The sequence below is a fragment of the Vanellus vanellus genome, assembly GCF_965231255.1.
Source record: "Vanellus vanellus genome assembly, chromosome: 1".
Lineage (NCBI taxonomy): Eukaryota > Metazoa > Chordata > Aves > Charadriiformes > Charadriidae > Vanellus > Vanellus vanellus.
This window is the reverse complement of record NC_138905.1, coordinates 86419136-86435221: the sequence shown is the minus strand read 5'-3', so window position 1 is coordinate 86435221 and position 16086 is coordinate 86419136. Positions and strand designations below refer to the sequence as shown.

The 16086-nt window shown below is 48.6% G+C and overlaps 1 protein-coding gene across 1 annotated transcript; it reads left to right on the top strand.

Moving 5' to 3' along the window:
* Nucleotides 1-1723: 1723 nt before the first annotated feature.
* LOC309672218 (C-type lectin domain family 4 member E-like) lies at nt 1724-8686 on the top strand (the record flags this gene model as incomplete). The annotated part of the gene is made up of 5 exons (XM_082483664.1): nt 1724-1799; nt 6203-6295; nt 6921-7066; nt 7292-7413; nt 8142-8686. The coding sequence occupies 5 exons, from the start codon at nt 1724-1726 to the stop codon at nt 8299-8301; spliced, it is 597 nt and encodes a 198-aa protein (XP_082339790.1). The 3' UTR covers nt 8302-8686.
* Between the last annotated feature and the right edge of the window lie 7400 nt (nt 8687-16086).

Here is a 16086-nt window from a genome sequence, read left to right as displayed (position 1 = left end):
TAACTCTTTCCTTACCTAAGTTGTATGGAGTTGTTCTTCTCTGCTAGGTAGGTAGCAGACTACCACCCCATTTCACCACATGCAGGTAGGGACGTCCTCGGTGAGGTTTCCCCTTGAGACAGTTTTCCTTTTGGAAATGAAACTTGGTGCCAAGATATTGTTGTCTTCAGTCACAGTAAGACTGCTGGGCAAATCTAGTTTCAGCACCACCCAAGAAATGGAACGATGTCTGCCCCCCTTTTCTGCTAGGAGACTGAAGACAGAGGACAACCGCTCCCTCCAAGACCAAGGGACAGAAAAGCTAGACATGGGAGTTGGCACAGAAGCTTGACACTGAGCAACCCAGCTCAGTGGTGCCTGAAGACATTGTACTACATTACTGAGAAAAAGCAGATGAGTGGCAGGAAAATTCCAAGCCTGTAACATGTCAGCCAGAAGTGGAACAGTAGGTGGATTTAATGCTTGCTCCATGATTAGCACGTCACAGATGAAAATATCTCCTAGTTTGTTCATTGTAGTCCTTTTCACCTGTACTTGGGAACCTCCTTTTGTTGCTGTCCACAAAATGCTGATATGGAAGGAAGAGATGTGTGGGCCTGGGGTAATAAAAACCAGGTGATGCACCTGGCAGGAACTGTTGCCAGAGCTTTGTTATTTATTGTGCAAGTTTTTAAGGGAGGCTTCAGGGGTGAGTGTTGGAAATGCTTTGGGAAACAAAGTATGACAAGCAATTCCCAGAAAGTGACAGTAAAAAACGTGCATGTAGATAGTTAAATTGAAAAAACACAAGACAGGACAAATTGTCCCACTTCATCCCCTTTCCCCCAGTCAAAAGTAATCTGCAGAGAAAATAAATAGCTTTATATTTCTTTCTGGTTCTGTTTTGAGGATTTCCTGTTGGGAAGAGGTGGGCAGAGGTCACACTGCTGCACAGGCAACGCTCACCATTGGCTCTTGTATTCATGAAAAAAGTGCTCGTGGCCCAGAAGTCACCGGTTTGCACAAATGATTACAGGAGCTCCAAAAGCGAACAATGGGGGTGTTCCTTTATTAAAGATTCCTTTTCCAGGAATGAAACCAACAGGTGCAAGGTTAAGACTGCAGATGGTAAAACTAGCTGAATGTGCCCGAGCAGTACCTGATGGAGCTGATGATCCACTGTCCGATCTCCTTCTTTCTCTTTCTATGAGAATGCTGCTGCTTGAAGTTCATAGCTTTCAGAGCTTGCTTTACAATGACTGTTGCCGGAGAAATGGCATGGAAAGTGAAGTGATTATGTGTGTCCCTACTCTAGAGGGTGGTTGCCCTTTTTGTGCTCTGAGCCTCTGACACCACATTGCATCAGAAGGCATTAAACTTCCGTACTGAGGGACGACCAGCTGTGCGTGGTTCTCTCTGCAATACGAGAGCTGGGTACCGGCAGCACCCTGTGTTCCTGGGACTCTGCGGAGAGAAAAGCAACTCTTGATCAGCAATTATGACCCCTGGAGGGAATCCCAGTCGAGGAGCTGCAGGTGATGGCGGGGATTGCCTCTACTGTCATGTCTAGGCAGGGTGGGAACAAGGAGGGGTGAGGCTCTGGGAACAGGTGGTGGGAGACTGGACAGGCGTCCACTCTCTCGAGCAATGTTTGGTGAGCAGTGTCCAAGTCCCACATCCCACCTAGTTGGAAGCAGGTCTGGTGGTTATCATGAGTGTAAGGGACCCTCCCTCTGCAACCAACATGGGCTGTGACTACCATGGGAAAGAAGAGCATGAGAGAGAAGCAATGGCTAGAGAAGGTGGAAAAGGGAACCAGGGTGTGAAGGGTTGGACAATTGCTCAGGGGAAAGGGGGAAGGAAAGGAGCTCCAACAAAGCAGAGATGCTATGGCTTTCTGCCCCCTTCAGTCCTCATAGGTTACAAATTGCTCTGTGGGACTCCACACCTTTCTCTCTGTGCAGGAGGCCAGCTGTCCAGTGAGGGCTGCTGGGTTTCCTGGTCAATCATAGAATCATAGAATCATAGAATCATAGGGTTGGAAGGGACCTCTGGAGATCATCTAGTCCAACCCCCCTGCCATCTAGTCCAACCCCCCCTGCCAGAGCAGGGACACCTTAGAGCAGGTTGCACAGGAACGCGTCCAGGCGGGTTTTGAATGTCTCCAGAGATGGAGACTCCACCACCTCCCTGGGCAGCCTGTTCCAGTGCTCTGCCACCCTCAAGGTAAAGAAGTTCCTCCTCATGTTTAGGTGGAACTTCCTATACTCAAGTTTGTGCCCGTTAGCTCTTGTCCTGTCACTGGGCACCGCCGAAAAGAGCCTGGCCCCATCCTGCTGGCACCCACCCTTTAAGTATTTATAAGCATTGATCAGGTTCCCCCTGAACCATCTTTTTTCCAGACTAAAGAGACCCAATTCCCTCAATCCTGTCCTTGTCTTGGGGCGGTGTGTGACTCCTGATCTTGCCTTTTGTTTTCAGCCCCAGCAGAGAAGAGAAGAAGCTCACAGCTTAGCTCTTGGGTCCTGCTCGTTTCTGCCACTGTCCTCAAAGCAAGTCTCATATCCGTCTGTCTCGGTGAGTTCTTGAGTTTGTTTATTTTTCCTGGAGATGGAAGGGACTGGGGGAGAGGGGAGCGATGGGAGTGATAGGAGAGGAAGACATGATTAGAGAAGTTTCAGTTGCCTTTTTGGAAACTGTCTTGCCCATGTGACAGCTGATTCAGCTCCTTCCCCATTAAACAGTTCACAACTGTACAAACCCTCCTGGTTAGTGTGGTGGCAACTGCATGTGGCCAATGTGCCTCTGTGCTGCAGGGATCCTCATCCTTGTGCATGAAGGTGTAAGCTGGTCCCTACTAGGATGGGTAGAATCCCTGACCCACAACATCCCTACTGTGAGATGGGAAGCAGCATGAATTAGAGACGCAGGCTATTGCCTTCCAAGGGGCACCTGACACTAGTCTGTTTTTGCAGAAGAATCTTTGCTGCTCAAACGCTCTGCTACTCCTCTGCGTGGCCTCAGGAGTTGGAATGCCTACAGACCCCATCTCATTCCAGCTGACTCAGCACCATCTAGGGGAACAGCATGGTCCCTGGAGCTTTCTGGACTGTCCTTCCTGAGGGAAGAGCTCGGACTAGTCCAGGCCACCCTTGCCCTGATAAGATCTTAAGAGACGTGCTGTTGCCTTTTCATGTGTGGGTAGATATGGTTGGGATGTGAGTTGTCCAGCTGCTTGCAGTTATTCCATGAGACTCCTGCTTGGGATTTTTCTCAGTGACTGCTACTTGTAAACAGAAAGCTAAGCTGCCATTTAGGAAAGAAAATATTTCCTGTCCTCCTCATGGTGGGAGAAAGACTGAGGAATAGAGGTCCAAATCAAGGTCAATAGAGGTCAATAAAGGGAAACCTTCTGAAGCTCTCCTAATCGGTTAGTGCCATTCACTCTGGATTCATTTAGCAGTGCCTCATCGCTCCTCCTTGCTGTGCTGTTCTGTGCTGCTGAAATCTCCACAGGCTCAAAATGTTTTACATTGGCCACATGGCCACATGACTAATCCTAGAATAGCCATAATTTAAGTGGCCGGTAGAAGACCACACCTGGAGTACTGTGTCCATGTCAGAGATGAAGGGGCACGGACTCTGATATGCAGGATTGAAATCAGCTTTATTAAGCAAGCATGCTCTTCATATACTTTTCTACCAAGGCCAGTAATTTTCTACTTTACTTGTTTACACCAATCGCGTACTCTGAAAGATCACGTTCCCACCGAAAAGGGAATCTCTCTTCTGTGTGAGCAGCACCTCCTTATCTAGGGAGTAGCTTCACACAACTTCATTGTCTGCCAAAACAGTGCTGCAGCTGCTTTTTCCTCCCTATTAGTTCTACCACACTTAACCCTTCTTTTGCCTCAGTCCCCACATGTCCAGTGATGGGCTCCTCAGTACAAGAGTACAAGAGAGTCCAACAAAGAGCCACAAAGATGATGAAGGCACTGGAGCATGTCTCTTATGAGAGAGAGACTGAGAAAGCTGTGACTTCTCAGCTTGAAGAACAGAAGGCTTGCGGGGATATTATCATTTTTTATTAATATCTGAAAGGAGGGTGCAAAGAAGGTGGAGCCAATCTCTTTTCAGTGGTGACCAGTGATGGGAAAAGAGGCAATGGGCACAAACTGAAACGCAGGAGGTTCCCTCGGAGGATCAGGAAACACATTTTTACTGTGACAGGGGCAAAGCATTGGTACAGGTTGCTCAGAGAAGCTGCAGCATCTCCATCCTTGAAGATACTTGAAAGCTGTCTGGGCACAATCCTGAGCAACAAGGTCTAGGTGGGTCTGGTTGAGCAGGGGATTGGTCAAGATGACCTCCAGAGATCCCTTCCAACCTCAACCATACCTCTAATACTTCCTCTCCCTTTGCAGTTGTCCCCCTCTATCACAGCTCTGAGCACCACCAGGCACTGCATCTCAGCTATGGCTAAAGGCAATGGTCATGCCTGGGAGACAGGAATAAACAGACATGAGAGTCTGGGGCCAGGAGAAACGGCCTTTCAAGGTCTGTCTAAAGGTCAAGCAGATGGACAGGGCTGGATGGAACTCCTGAGGAGAGGAGAGGAAAACTGGAGCCTTTATGCAGTGCCTAAGGAGAAGACAGCAGTGCAGTTGTTGAGTCTTGTCAGGGCGGCATAGGTATGAACACCACAGGGAGAGAGGAGAAGAAGATGTTAGCAATGAGGTATGAAAGAGGAGTTTTTCAGATTTCTGGTGAGAAAACAATCCTCATGGATGAGGCCCACTGGACTGCCACAAGCTTGTTCTGGGTGAAGGGTTGAACCTACTTCAGAAGAACAATTTTGGGTTTATTTAATGACAAGAATCAAGATGTGTGACTTGAACTGATCAGCAGCCCCTGAAACAGTGTGTGAGAGTTACTGAGCATGATGTCCAGTAACATCTAATTTCTTTGTCCTTGTTGGGGCGGGAGCCAAACTGGTCGCTACTATGCACAGTGAACTGGGGAGAACAGTTGAGCACCATCACTGGAGAACAGGGATCCTTGCAGTCGCCATCTCTCTCGTTATCAGCATTCACATCTGCGGTCTCTCCCCACACAGAGTGAGAGCAGCTGGACATGCTGCCTAAAGGGCTGGAATCCCTTTCAAAAAGTGTCTTCTTCCATTGTAGGCACATCATCAGGCACAGAGGCCACTATGATTACTCTGCCCTCCCCACTACTGACAATATTTCTCAATGAAACTGTTGATAAAAATAGACATCTGTATTACTTAGCACACCCTGAGCATCTTCCAGTCAATATCCCTGAGTGTGTGACTTAGCGATAAAAGTCCTTTGGTATGTGATATGGCCTGCTGACACTATATTATTCCCCATAAAGTGGCTATTAAGTTCTAGGAGTTTACCTTCCACCTGGTTGCAGCAGGTCTAGCTGTGTGTGATTACCTTCACCTGCACTGTCTTCGCTGATGATGAAATAGGCCCGTCTAATGTGTTACTCATCCAAACTATGGTTGATGTCTGGCTTAGGAAGAGATAACTGTGCCACTGAGGTGCTGCTTTTTATTCACTGATTGCAGAGAGATTTAGACAGGCAGCTTGGCTATAGGTATCCCCATAGTAAATGCCCGTAGTCAGGTGGAATCAATCGCACCCTGTGTGCCATGTCCTCAGTGTGAGATCCTTCCAGGGGTTCTTCTGCTGTCTGACGCGGAAGATTGACTCTTTCTGCCTGTGGCGGCAGCCATACCGCTTCTTCAGGCTAGTTTTCTCAGACCCATGGACCAGGGATACACTAACCACCCACCTTCAGCTCCACAGCACCCAAGGGGGCCTGATGTCAGTTGCTCAGTGATGGGATGGATTCTGGTGACAAAGCACAGGCTGGCTACGGCCACCAGGCACTCCTTGGGTGGGTGGCAGGCTTCTCTAGCTTTGGTGGCCAGGTCATCCTTGCTAGATCTTGTCAGTCAGTGAGTGGAGGAGTCCTTGCGGGCAGCTGTGGGATGCTGGGAGGAGAAAGGCCCGTTCCCTTTGCCGAGAGGGTGGCAGTTACCACTTGTGAAATGGAAAGAGGCAGCGTGAGGAGAGGCAATGCTGAGACAGTGCTTGGTGGGGAAATGGGGAAACAAGAGTGAAGCCCAGAGGTGGTGTGTGGGGAGCTGCGAGGAAGGGGTAATCCTGCCGCCTTTCCTCTCCCTTTCTAGTTGCTCCCTTGTTCCGTAGCAGTGACCAGCGCACAGCCCTGCAGCAGAATTTCACGGAGTGGGAGTGCATCACAACAGTACCTCAAGGCAAAGGTGAGTAGTGCTGGGAGGGGCGCAGAAGGTCTCTGGGATGGGGACAAGGAATGCTGGGATGTGCAGCAAGCAGCGGTGGGACCAGACTCTGGAGAGGCATACTGCAGAGGTGGGAAGAAAAAGGATTTCTTGCTAACAGCTTAGGGGGAGGAGAGGGCCACGTTAATGATGTCCTGGAGGGCAGGGTGGCTGTGAACACTGACAAAATGATAAAAAAAAAAAAAAACAGAACCAAAAAATAAACATTCCTGCGCAGGGAAGGTTAACAATGGAGCAATAATGAAAGTGCAGGTCCAGTCAGGGACAGACGCAATATTGCCTGTTGCTGGGGCTAAAGGTCTAAAGGAGAGCATACAACAAGAAGTCAAACCAGATCACCAAAATAACTTTGTCTTTGTCAAGTCAAGACCTGAGATCATGTTACAAGGATTACCATGGATTTGTGTACACAAAGCTCATTGGTCATACCCCAAAACAATTGGGAGAAATACCTGTACTATCCTTGTTTTTTCAAGCCCTTTCTGTCAGGACAAACGATCTAAGGAGAACATGAGCGTTGTCTCTACAGAACTGTCACCATCTCTCTCGTTATCAGCATTCACACCTGTGGTCTCTCCCCACACAGGCTTGAGGTGCTGCCCGAAGGGCTGGAAACGCTTTCAAGAAAAGTGCTATTACCTGTCGGCTGATAAAATGTCCTGGGCTGAGAGTGTGCAGAACTGCACTGGGATGGGCTCCCACCTGGTGGTGATCACCAGCGAAGCAGAGCAGGTAGGTGCAGGGCTGAGCAGGGGGCACAGCAGCCAGAGACACAGTGCCAGGCCCTGGTGGGGACTCAGATGCCCTCCGTGCTGCTGCAGGGGAGGGGGGATGTCCTTTCTGCACCCCTTCAGCACCGGCTCCGCTCTGCCACCACTCCCGCCCCACAGGGACTCCTGCTGCCTCCCTCTGCTCAGTCCTGCACCTCATGGACATTGCACTCTCCCTCATTTCCAGCGTTTTCTCACTGAGGAGCTACGGCAGTTTCCAAGTGGAGAGAATTTCTACATCGGTCTGACTGCACAGGAGGTGGGCAAGTGGCATTGGGTGGACCAGACTCCACTTAATGAGAAGGCAGCGTGAGTATCCCCAGATGGAGAGTATTTGGCGTGGCTCCTGGTAGTGTGAGAGAATAGGAGAAATGTGAGGGTGTCCGTGGGTGCATGAGAGTGAGGTGAGACAACTCCCTGTGTGAGGACAATGACGGAGCAGGAGAGGGCTGTGTATGGACACCAGGTTGAGACAGCCCCATCCATGCTGGTTACTGGTTGTTAGTTAACTACCTGTGATGCGGCTATCAATGCTGTAGGCTCAGATGAAGCTGCTCTCGCCAGGAAGAACCCTTCAGAGATGACCAGCCTTGTCTGACATCCATACAGCCCCCACCATGCATACGGGCCCATATATGCACGGGCACGGCCAGTGCTGTGATGCTGTGGAAGAGATGGGGCACAGGGAGAGATCACCAAAGCTGTCCTTGCTGTGCCTCCTCATGGAGGGCAAACTTGCCCTGGAGGAGACACACGTGTGTCTTGTGGGTGCAAAGTGCATGGAGTGAGTGGTGGTGAGCAGCTTCCCCCACCATGAGTGAGCAGGGCCCTGTTGTGTTGGCTGTAGGAAGAAGGCGGGTTTCCACATAAGACTGGTGCCAGTGGGATAGCCGAGCAGGACGAAAAGTACTGCTTCTATCCGTGAATCAGCATCTGGAATTGTTCTTTCTCCCTCCAACCCTTGCATCCTGCTGTGGCCTGTTCCGGCAGTGCTCTACAGGGTACTCTGGGGAGTAACATGTCTGTCTCTGTCTCAGATTCTGGAGGCAAGGGGAACCAAGTAATGAATCACTTGAGCAGTGTGTTATAATCCATACAAGTCCAAATATTTACAACTGGAATGATGCCCGATGCGAGACCCACCATCGAATTTGTGAAGTTGCAGCACCAAGTTTCTCGGACCGACCCTCATGTTGAGTAAAACTGAGAGATGAGCAGCAAGCTGGAAACAGCTCAGGGCTGTGTTGGGAGGGATGGGGGTCCCCAAATCCTGCATTTTCTCTCTGCTGGGTGGGACAATGTGAGTGGAAGTGATATTACCCTGTGTCCAGCATCCCTCGTGCATGTATCGACTCAGGGAACGCTTTAAAGCTCATGGTCATCAAAGCAGGTCCTGGGCTCCTGTGTCCTCTTCTCTCTGAGTGGGTCCCGCAGCCACCGACTGAAAAGAGGTTGAGTTCTCCAGGGAGAGGACAGAGGAATGGAAGACCCATGTTCAGAGCTGAAGTTTCCTTTGTCTCCTTGAGCAGAGGTGTCTGCTTTTTCTCGGGTCTCACAGAGAATGTCCTCTGGTTGCACGGGTTTTGCTGAACAAATGCCGATTTGCTATACAAAAGAAAATACAATATTAAACCCATAAAAAAGACTCTGTGCTCTGTGTGTCTCTCTCTCTTTCTCTTTCCCTCTCTAAGTTGCAGGTGTTTTGTATAAGCAGGATCAAAAGATGTTGCTGCGCCAGGATAGAGCCTTAAACAACTACTGCTCGTAGGCTGCATCCAGTCAGTGAGAGTAAACCCCTCAGAGACAACGTGGCTACACAGTCCCGTTGCACACAGCCAAAGCTCTGGAGAGGACTGCACCCAGGAAAGCATCTCTGGGGATGAGGATTTGTTTCCATGGCTGAAAGTCTTGCCCGGGAGGGTAACAGGAACTTGTGCCAGGAGTCTCTGACCCGCCCATGGTTGACCAAGTGTGAGCAGAATACGGGAGAATTTGTAGTGGAGAAAAGGTTATCAGGAGATTTGGCTTCCTAAGCCAATCAACGGGAGTAATTCTGTCAATGGCGGTGGGTGGTGGCAGGAGCTGCAGAATGCCGTAGCCCAGCAGAGGCAAGGGTGCTGCTGCTCCAGCTCCCCAGCTCCAGCCAGTAGTGAGACTGAGCGTGTGTGTACAATACCTACAGACACATATAGAAGAAAAAGAACATGTACACATAAGCAGCCACACAGGTCAACACCGACAGAGAGCACTGATGCAAACCCTGTTCCCCTCTCTGGCTGCCAAGCAGGATGAAAGCCCGCAGGCAGAAAAAATACATGTTTACACAATGTGGACCCCTCCAGTAGCAAGGCTTTGTCGTTCAGTCAGTCCACAGCTGACCCCTACATCTCCTGGTTTTCTCTGTCTCGTGCCATAAACAATGAGAAGAAAGTGTCCCTGGTCAAGACTTCTGGTGTTCCCAGTAGCTGCCTCTTGGATCCCTGGTCTGCCTGGGCGCCACCTTCGACTCCTGGGCACCTGCTCCATTTTCAGCGATGAGGTCCCTGGGCTTTATAACTGCCTGATGCTGTTCAATCACGTAATCTGACAGGTGGGAAGAGTCTCGAGACCTCCTTTGGAAACCGGCCATCCCCATTGGTTGACATTGTTATTTCCACTAGTGTACTATCAGGGAACTGGAGCAGTGAGTGCTGGAAACAGCCACCCTTCCCTTTCCTGGTGCTCCAGTCCTCTGCAGCTTCACAGGGTAGCAGTATATCTCTCATGTAGAGCACAGTCCTTCTCTTCTGCTATGTGAGTTAATGTCCTCCAGTATCCTCGGGTGGGAACATGACCACTGTGTTCTTCACAGCCTCTCTGTGGCTAAGGTGCTTCTCTCCTCCACTCTTCCAACTGCTTGGTCTCAGTGCCAAGCCTCATCTGTCCTTACAGGTCCTACGTAACAGATCACTTTTCATCGTTTTTCTTACTTTGCCTCAGACTCCCCCTGTTCCCCTCTGACTGGCTAAGCCCGACGCTCTAGCTGTGGGCAGAACAGCCCAATTTACCTCTTTCCCTATGTCGTACATCGCGTCCTAGAGTTAATATGCCTTCCCTGGAGACCCGCTGTTGAACAAGGAGTTTCCTTTCCTCTATTTAGAGACTTTTGTGAGGGCCAAGCTCACCCCTGCAAAGCAGCGTTGTAGGGACTGCCCCCGAGTCTGTTCTTGGCTTGATTCACCTGCCGATAACAGACACCAGTGGTATCTGCTCCTGGCTGGCGATGATTATCACACTGGCCACTGTGCACTTGAGATCCTGTAGGTCACCGGCTTCAGCTTTCTCACCTGTTGGCTTGCTCACCAACATCCTAACTCTTGCCCTGGCTGCCAGCTCTCCCGGTATAACATGTGATTTCCTCTGTGGCCCCTGTTAAACATGCCTAGCAAGTGTAACGAAAATGCCTTTCTGACTGCTAGCTTCCTGCTTCCAAATGTGCTGTACTTTTGGTAACCATGCCTAAAATTGGACAGCTTTGAATCCACCACATCTGGGGATTTGGTTTGGTTATGGGATTAGAGGATCTTCTCCCCAAACATGGAGGAGCACAGAGGAGCACAGATGAATGCTGGCAGGTAGGGGAACCATCATAACCTAATGAGAGAAACAGAGCACGCTGCTCTGGTTCCTCCCAAGACTGTCACAGGACAATGATCAGCGGATGAAAGCCCGCTAGCAAAAAAAATACATGTTTATGTTTGCTTACTGGAAATAAATACTCAAACCTCATTACTGGCTGGAGCAAGGGAAACAGAGCTGTGCAGCCTCACCTCTCTCAGGGTACTGGATTTGGCAACACCCAACAGGTTCCACCTGAAGGGATTAGTGGGCTCTGGTCACTTATTTTCCTCATGGAGTAATTCAATGTAGTTTCTCTGAGAAACGCAGTCTGTCTCTGGGGAAAGTGGAGCCAGGCTGGCTCTGCTCTGGTCTCTGCTGTGAGCCACAGGTTGCTGTAGTGCTGCTTTCTCAGAGTTGGAGCTGACCTTACCTCACATTAGCCTTGTGAGCCTCTCAGGGACCAACAATTGGCCTTGAGGTCCATCACAGCAAGTTCTGCTCCTTATTCATCCGAGGTTTTTGATCTTTCAGCTTCACGACTTTAACATGACTCTCCGTGTTTCTTGTGTTTGTCCTAGTGTCAAAGATCTTGAAATCCTGGATGGACATAGAACTCTGTTTTTATTTATGAATGTTTTCCCCATAACCCTCTTAGATGTGAAGCCAAGGGAGGGACTGTCAGTCCCAGAAGTCCAAGGTGCAGCAGGATGGGTGTCATAGTTTAAACCCAGCCAGCAACTAGGACCACGCAGTCACTCACTCACTCCCCCCTGCCCTAGTGGGATAGGGAGAAGAGGGAGAAAAAGAAAAAAAACTTGTGGGTTGAGATAAAGGCAGTTAAACAGAACAGTAACAGAAAAGGAATAATAACAATAATAACAACAGCAACAACAACAATAAAAATAACAATATAGAAAATGCGTGATGCAATGCAATTGCTCACCACCCAGTAATTGGCTGTGCAGCCCATCCCGAGCAGTGACCGCGGATTCCTGTCGCCCAGCCACCCCTCCATTTGTATACCGAGCATGACGTCTATCGTATGGAATATTCCTTTGGCCATCTTGTCCTGGATATGTTCCCTCTCAGCTTCTATGGGAAGCTGAAAAAGTACTTGACTTAGTGTAAACATTACTTAGCAACAACTAAAACATGTTATCAACATCATTCCCATATTAAATCCAAAACACAGCAGCTACTAGAAGAAAATTAACTCTATCCCAGCTGAAACTGGGAAATCGGTACATGGAAACTCAGAGTTCTTTGTGTACAGCACTCCCAGAGGAGTTAAGCCACCCTCATGATGTCTGTAACAGCTTCAATTAACCTTTGTCTGCCTGACTGAAGCCTGAATTAAAGCTGCCACACCCTCACTGGAGTCTTTTCTGCACCAATTATAGTTTTTGCAGACCTTTCTGATCAGTTCCTGTTGTGGTTTGGCCTCAGCCGGCAACAAAGAACCATGCAGCCACTTGCTCAACTCCCACAGCCATGGGAAAAATGGGCAGAAAAAGGCAAAACTCGTGGGTTGAAATAGTGCAATTTAACAGAACAGCCAAACGGAAGAAGAAAGAAAAACAATAACACCGATAAAGGAGTATAAGAACGCGATTGCAGTACAGCAGCGCACCAACCGGACCCGCACCGCTGCAGCCCACCCCCAAGTGGCGACTGCCCCCCCCTCCCTGGCTAGCTCCTCTTATAGCTGGGCATGGGTCAGGTGGGATGGAATACCTGCCTCCCCTGTCACTCCTTGGGGAAATTAACCTGTCACTCCTTGGGGAAATTAACACCATCCTTGCTGGAACCAGGACAGTTCCAAGTTATGGTTCCTTGAACTTCCATTTTCAAAGCACTCCTCACAAACAGAAAACAAAGAACTAGCTGCATCTGTCCTTTGCTTTGGCATTATGGCATGTCATAATGCCTGTCACTACCCACACCTTGGCAGAGTGGCCTAAACCATAGAATCATAGAATTATTTAGGTTGGAAAAGACCCTTCAGATCACAGGGTCCAACCATTAAACTAACATTGCCAAGTCCACTACTAAACCATGTCTCAATGCCGTGTCTACACATCTTTTAAATAGCTCCAGGGATGGGGACTCAACCACTTCCCTGGGCAGCCTGTTCCGATGCTTTTGGTAAAGAAATTTTTCCTAATGTCCAATCTAAACCTCCCCTGGTGCAACCTGAGGCTGTTTCCTCTTGTTCTGTCACTTGCTACTTTGGAGAAGAGACTAATACCCACCATATTACAACCTCCCTTCAGCATTGGTCTCTGCAAAGTTAGGGCCTGCCTCCTGGCTGGTGTGATTCATAACTATAGAAGAGCAAATGGGGTCCCTAATACAGAGCACAACTATTCTTATTTTCTTCAAACATTCTGCAATGCTGCTGTGGAGGCTGGGAGGAAGATGTTCAGTAACTTCAAGTAACCTGCTTTCTTCAGTGGATTTTGCTCTTCCTCTAGTGGATTACCCAGCTGCTAGAGATCAAATACAAGCTGCTGAAAAATTCATTTCTTTACACATCTTCTATGCTTACAAGACTTGGAGGCGGAGTTTACATTCCTGAGTGCTTATGCTCTGTCTATCCCATGGCATATTACCCTGACATTGTTAATTCTCTCCTGTGCACCCCTACTACCTCCACTAAAGGTGCTCAGGCTGTGAGAAATAGCCATGGTGTTTGTACAGCTAGATCTCTCTTTAGCCTCACAGTATAGGCGCAAACACTGACCTCCTGAGTTTTCTGTGTTCCCTTGCTTATGGGACATATTCTGCATTGCTGCCATTTCTGCAGCAGAATTACAGGGTCACCTTGGCCACACTGGTTCTTTCTAGGTAAAGCCAGTGGTTGAATCTGAGGGGGTACCTAGAAATTGGTGGTGGTGACTGTCTCATGGGTCCTTATGGAAGAGATCGTATGCAGCAGTACACTGGAGTACGTAAGGAAGTTGCAGAAGAGGAGGCCCACATGCTGCCTCACTAATTCATTCTCTGACATTGAAACTCACCTGAAAGGCAAGGTCTAGTACTGCTTGGCCAGAAACTACATCATCTGCCACAATACACATTACATCTAAGTTGTTACGTTCTCTCACCTCATTGATCAGATGTTTGTAGCTGCATTTCAGTGGTAAAATGAATTCCACAGGCAGCAGAAAAAAGATGAAAGGAAAGAAAATTGTCTGCTCTGTCTCTGCATTCCTAACTTGGTGGAAGAAGTTTGTGGAATTAATTAGGAGATGATTTTCTGTGTTTCAGTTTGTGCTCATTGCCTCTTGTCGGGTCACTGGGCGCCACTGAAAAGAGCTTGGGTCCATCTTCTTTACACCTCTCTAATCAGATGTTTACAGATTGGTAAAGTCCACCTGAGCCTTTCCTTTTCCAGGCTAAACAATGACAGCCCTCTTGGTCTCTGCTTATATTTGAAATGCTGCAGTACCTTAAGCATCTTCATGACCTTTCACTGGACTTGCTCCAGTAAGTCCATGTCTTGTACTGGGCAGCCCAGACCTGGACCCAGCACTCCACATGTGGCCTCACCAGTGCTGCGTAGGTGAATATTCTTCCTCTTGACCTACTGGCAACACTCTTCCTAATGAAGTCCAGGATGCTGTTGGTCTTCCTTTTGGGGGCAGCTTGTTGTCAACCAGGAACTCCAAGTTATTCTCTGCAAAGCTGCTTCCCAATCAGTTGGCCCCCAGTGCATGGGGTTTCTCCTCACAAAGTGCAGGACTCTGCATTTCCCTCTGTGGAACTTCATGAGATTCCTCTCTGCACACTTCTCCAGTCTGTCAAGCACTGTCTGAGTGGCAGCACAACCACCTGGTGTATCAGTCACTTCTCCCAATTCTGTATCTGCAAATTTGCTGAGGTGTCCTGGTTTGAGGTAAAACAGAACCAACTTTGTTCAGTAACTTCGCTTCTTAGCTGGGCCTCTTCTAATTACTGAAATTAACTGCATATTGTGCAGACAGTGTTCACTGTCTCAGAGTGATAAGACCAATTGTTTATAGCTGATGCCCAGGCACGGTATGCAGAGAGGCTCTTGCTTACACTTATTGCTATAACAGCCAAGGCTAACCAACTCTGTTATTTGCCACGTTGGAGGGTCGGAAGTGGAAAAGCATAGTGGGGTCCCACCTGCGGGGAGGAGCTTACAGGACAGGGGACCCAAAACTGACCAACAGGGTATTCCATCCCATCTGCCTCATGCTCAGTATAAAAGCTGAGGGATCAAAGGGTCAGCTCTCTTCCTTCAATGGCCAACGTCTGAGGAGGACTCTGTTTGTCTGCCTGTGATCCCGATCCTGAATCCATATCTGGAATCCAGTTCCCGTCCGTCACTGTGTCCAGCCTGGGACTGCCCCAGTGCCAGCCGGTGACGTGATTGTCATCTCGGGAGCTTGATACGATTTTGTATATATTTCATTATTTCATTTCATTTTATTTTATTATTAATATTTCATTAAAGTAGTTTAGTTCCTTCTAAACTCATAAGTCTCTTTTTCTTCCTCTGCCTCTCTTTTTGAAGAGGGGTAGAGGGGAGCATCTGTCAGTCCCATCTGGGGTCCCTCAGGTCCCCAGTAGTGGATTTGACCTAAACCACAACATGAGGATATACTGTGACCCATCATCCAGGTCATTAATGGAGATGTTAAACAGTACTGTATGTGTTATGCATCCCCTGTGGGACACCATTAGTGGCTGGCCTCCAACTGGACTTCATGCCACTGATCACAATCCTTTCAGTCCAGCAGTTCAGCCATTTTTCAACGCACCTCACTCTTCACTTCATGCCCACACTTCATCAGCTGGTCTATGAGGATATTATGGAACACAATGTCAAAAGCCTTGCTAAAGTCAAGATAAACAACATGCATTACTCTCCTGGTCCACAGAGCAAGCTATCTCATTGTATAACACAATCAGGTTGATCAGACATGATCTCCCATTTGTAAATCTATGTTGACTACACCTAATCACCCTCTTGTCCTTCGTGTCTCTGGAAATGGTTTTAAGGATTACTTGCTCCACCACCTTTCCAGGGATTAAGGTGAACCTGACCAACTTGTTGTTCTCCAGATACTCTTTCTTGCCCTTCTTGAAGGCAGAAGTGACATTTACTTTCTTCCAGGCCTTGGGAATGTCTCCCAATGGCCAAGACATTTAAAAGAGAATTGAAAGTGGCTTCACAATGACATCTGCCTGGTCCCTCAGCACTTGTGAGTACATCCCACAAGGCTCCATAGACCAGTTTGTTTATATGTTCTCTAACCCAATCCTCCCCTTCCAAAGCTAAATCTGCAGTGGTCCAGATTTTCCTCATATGGGAGTCCTGCAGTTCCTGAAGGCTGGTCTTAACAGTAAAGA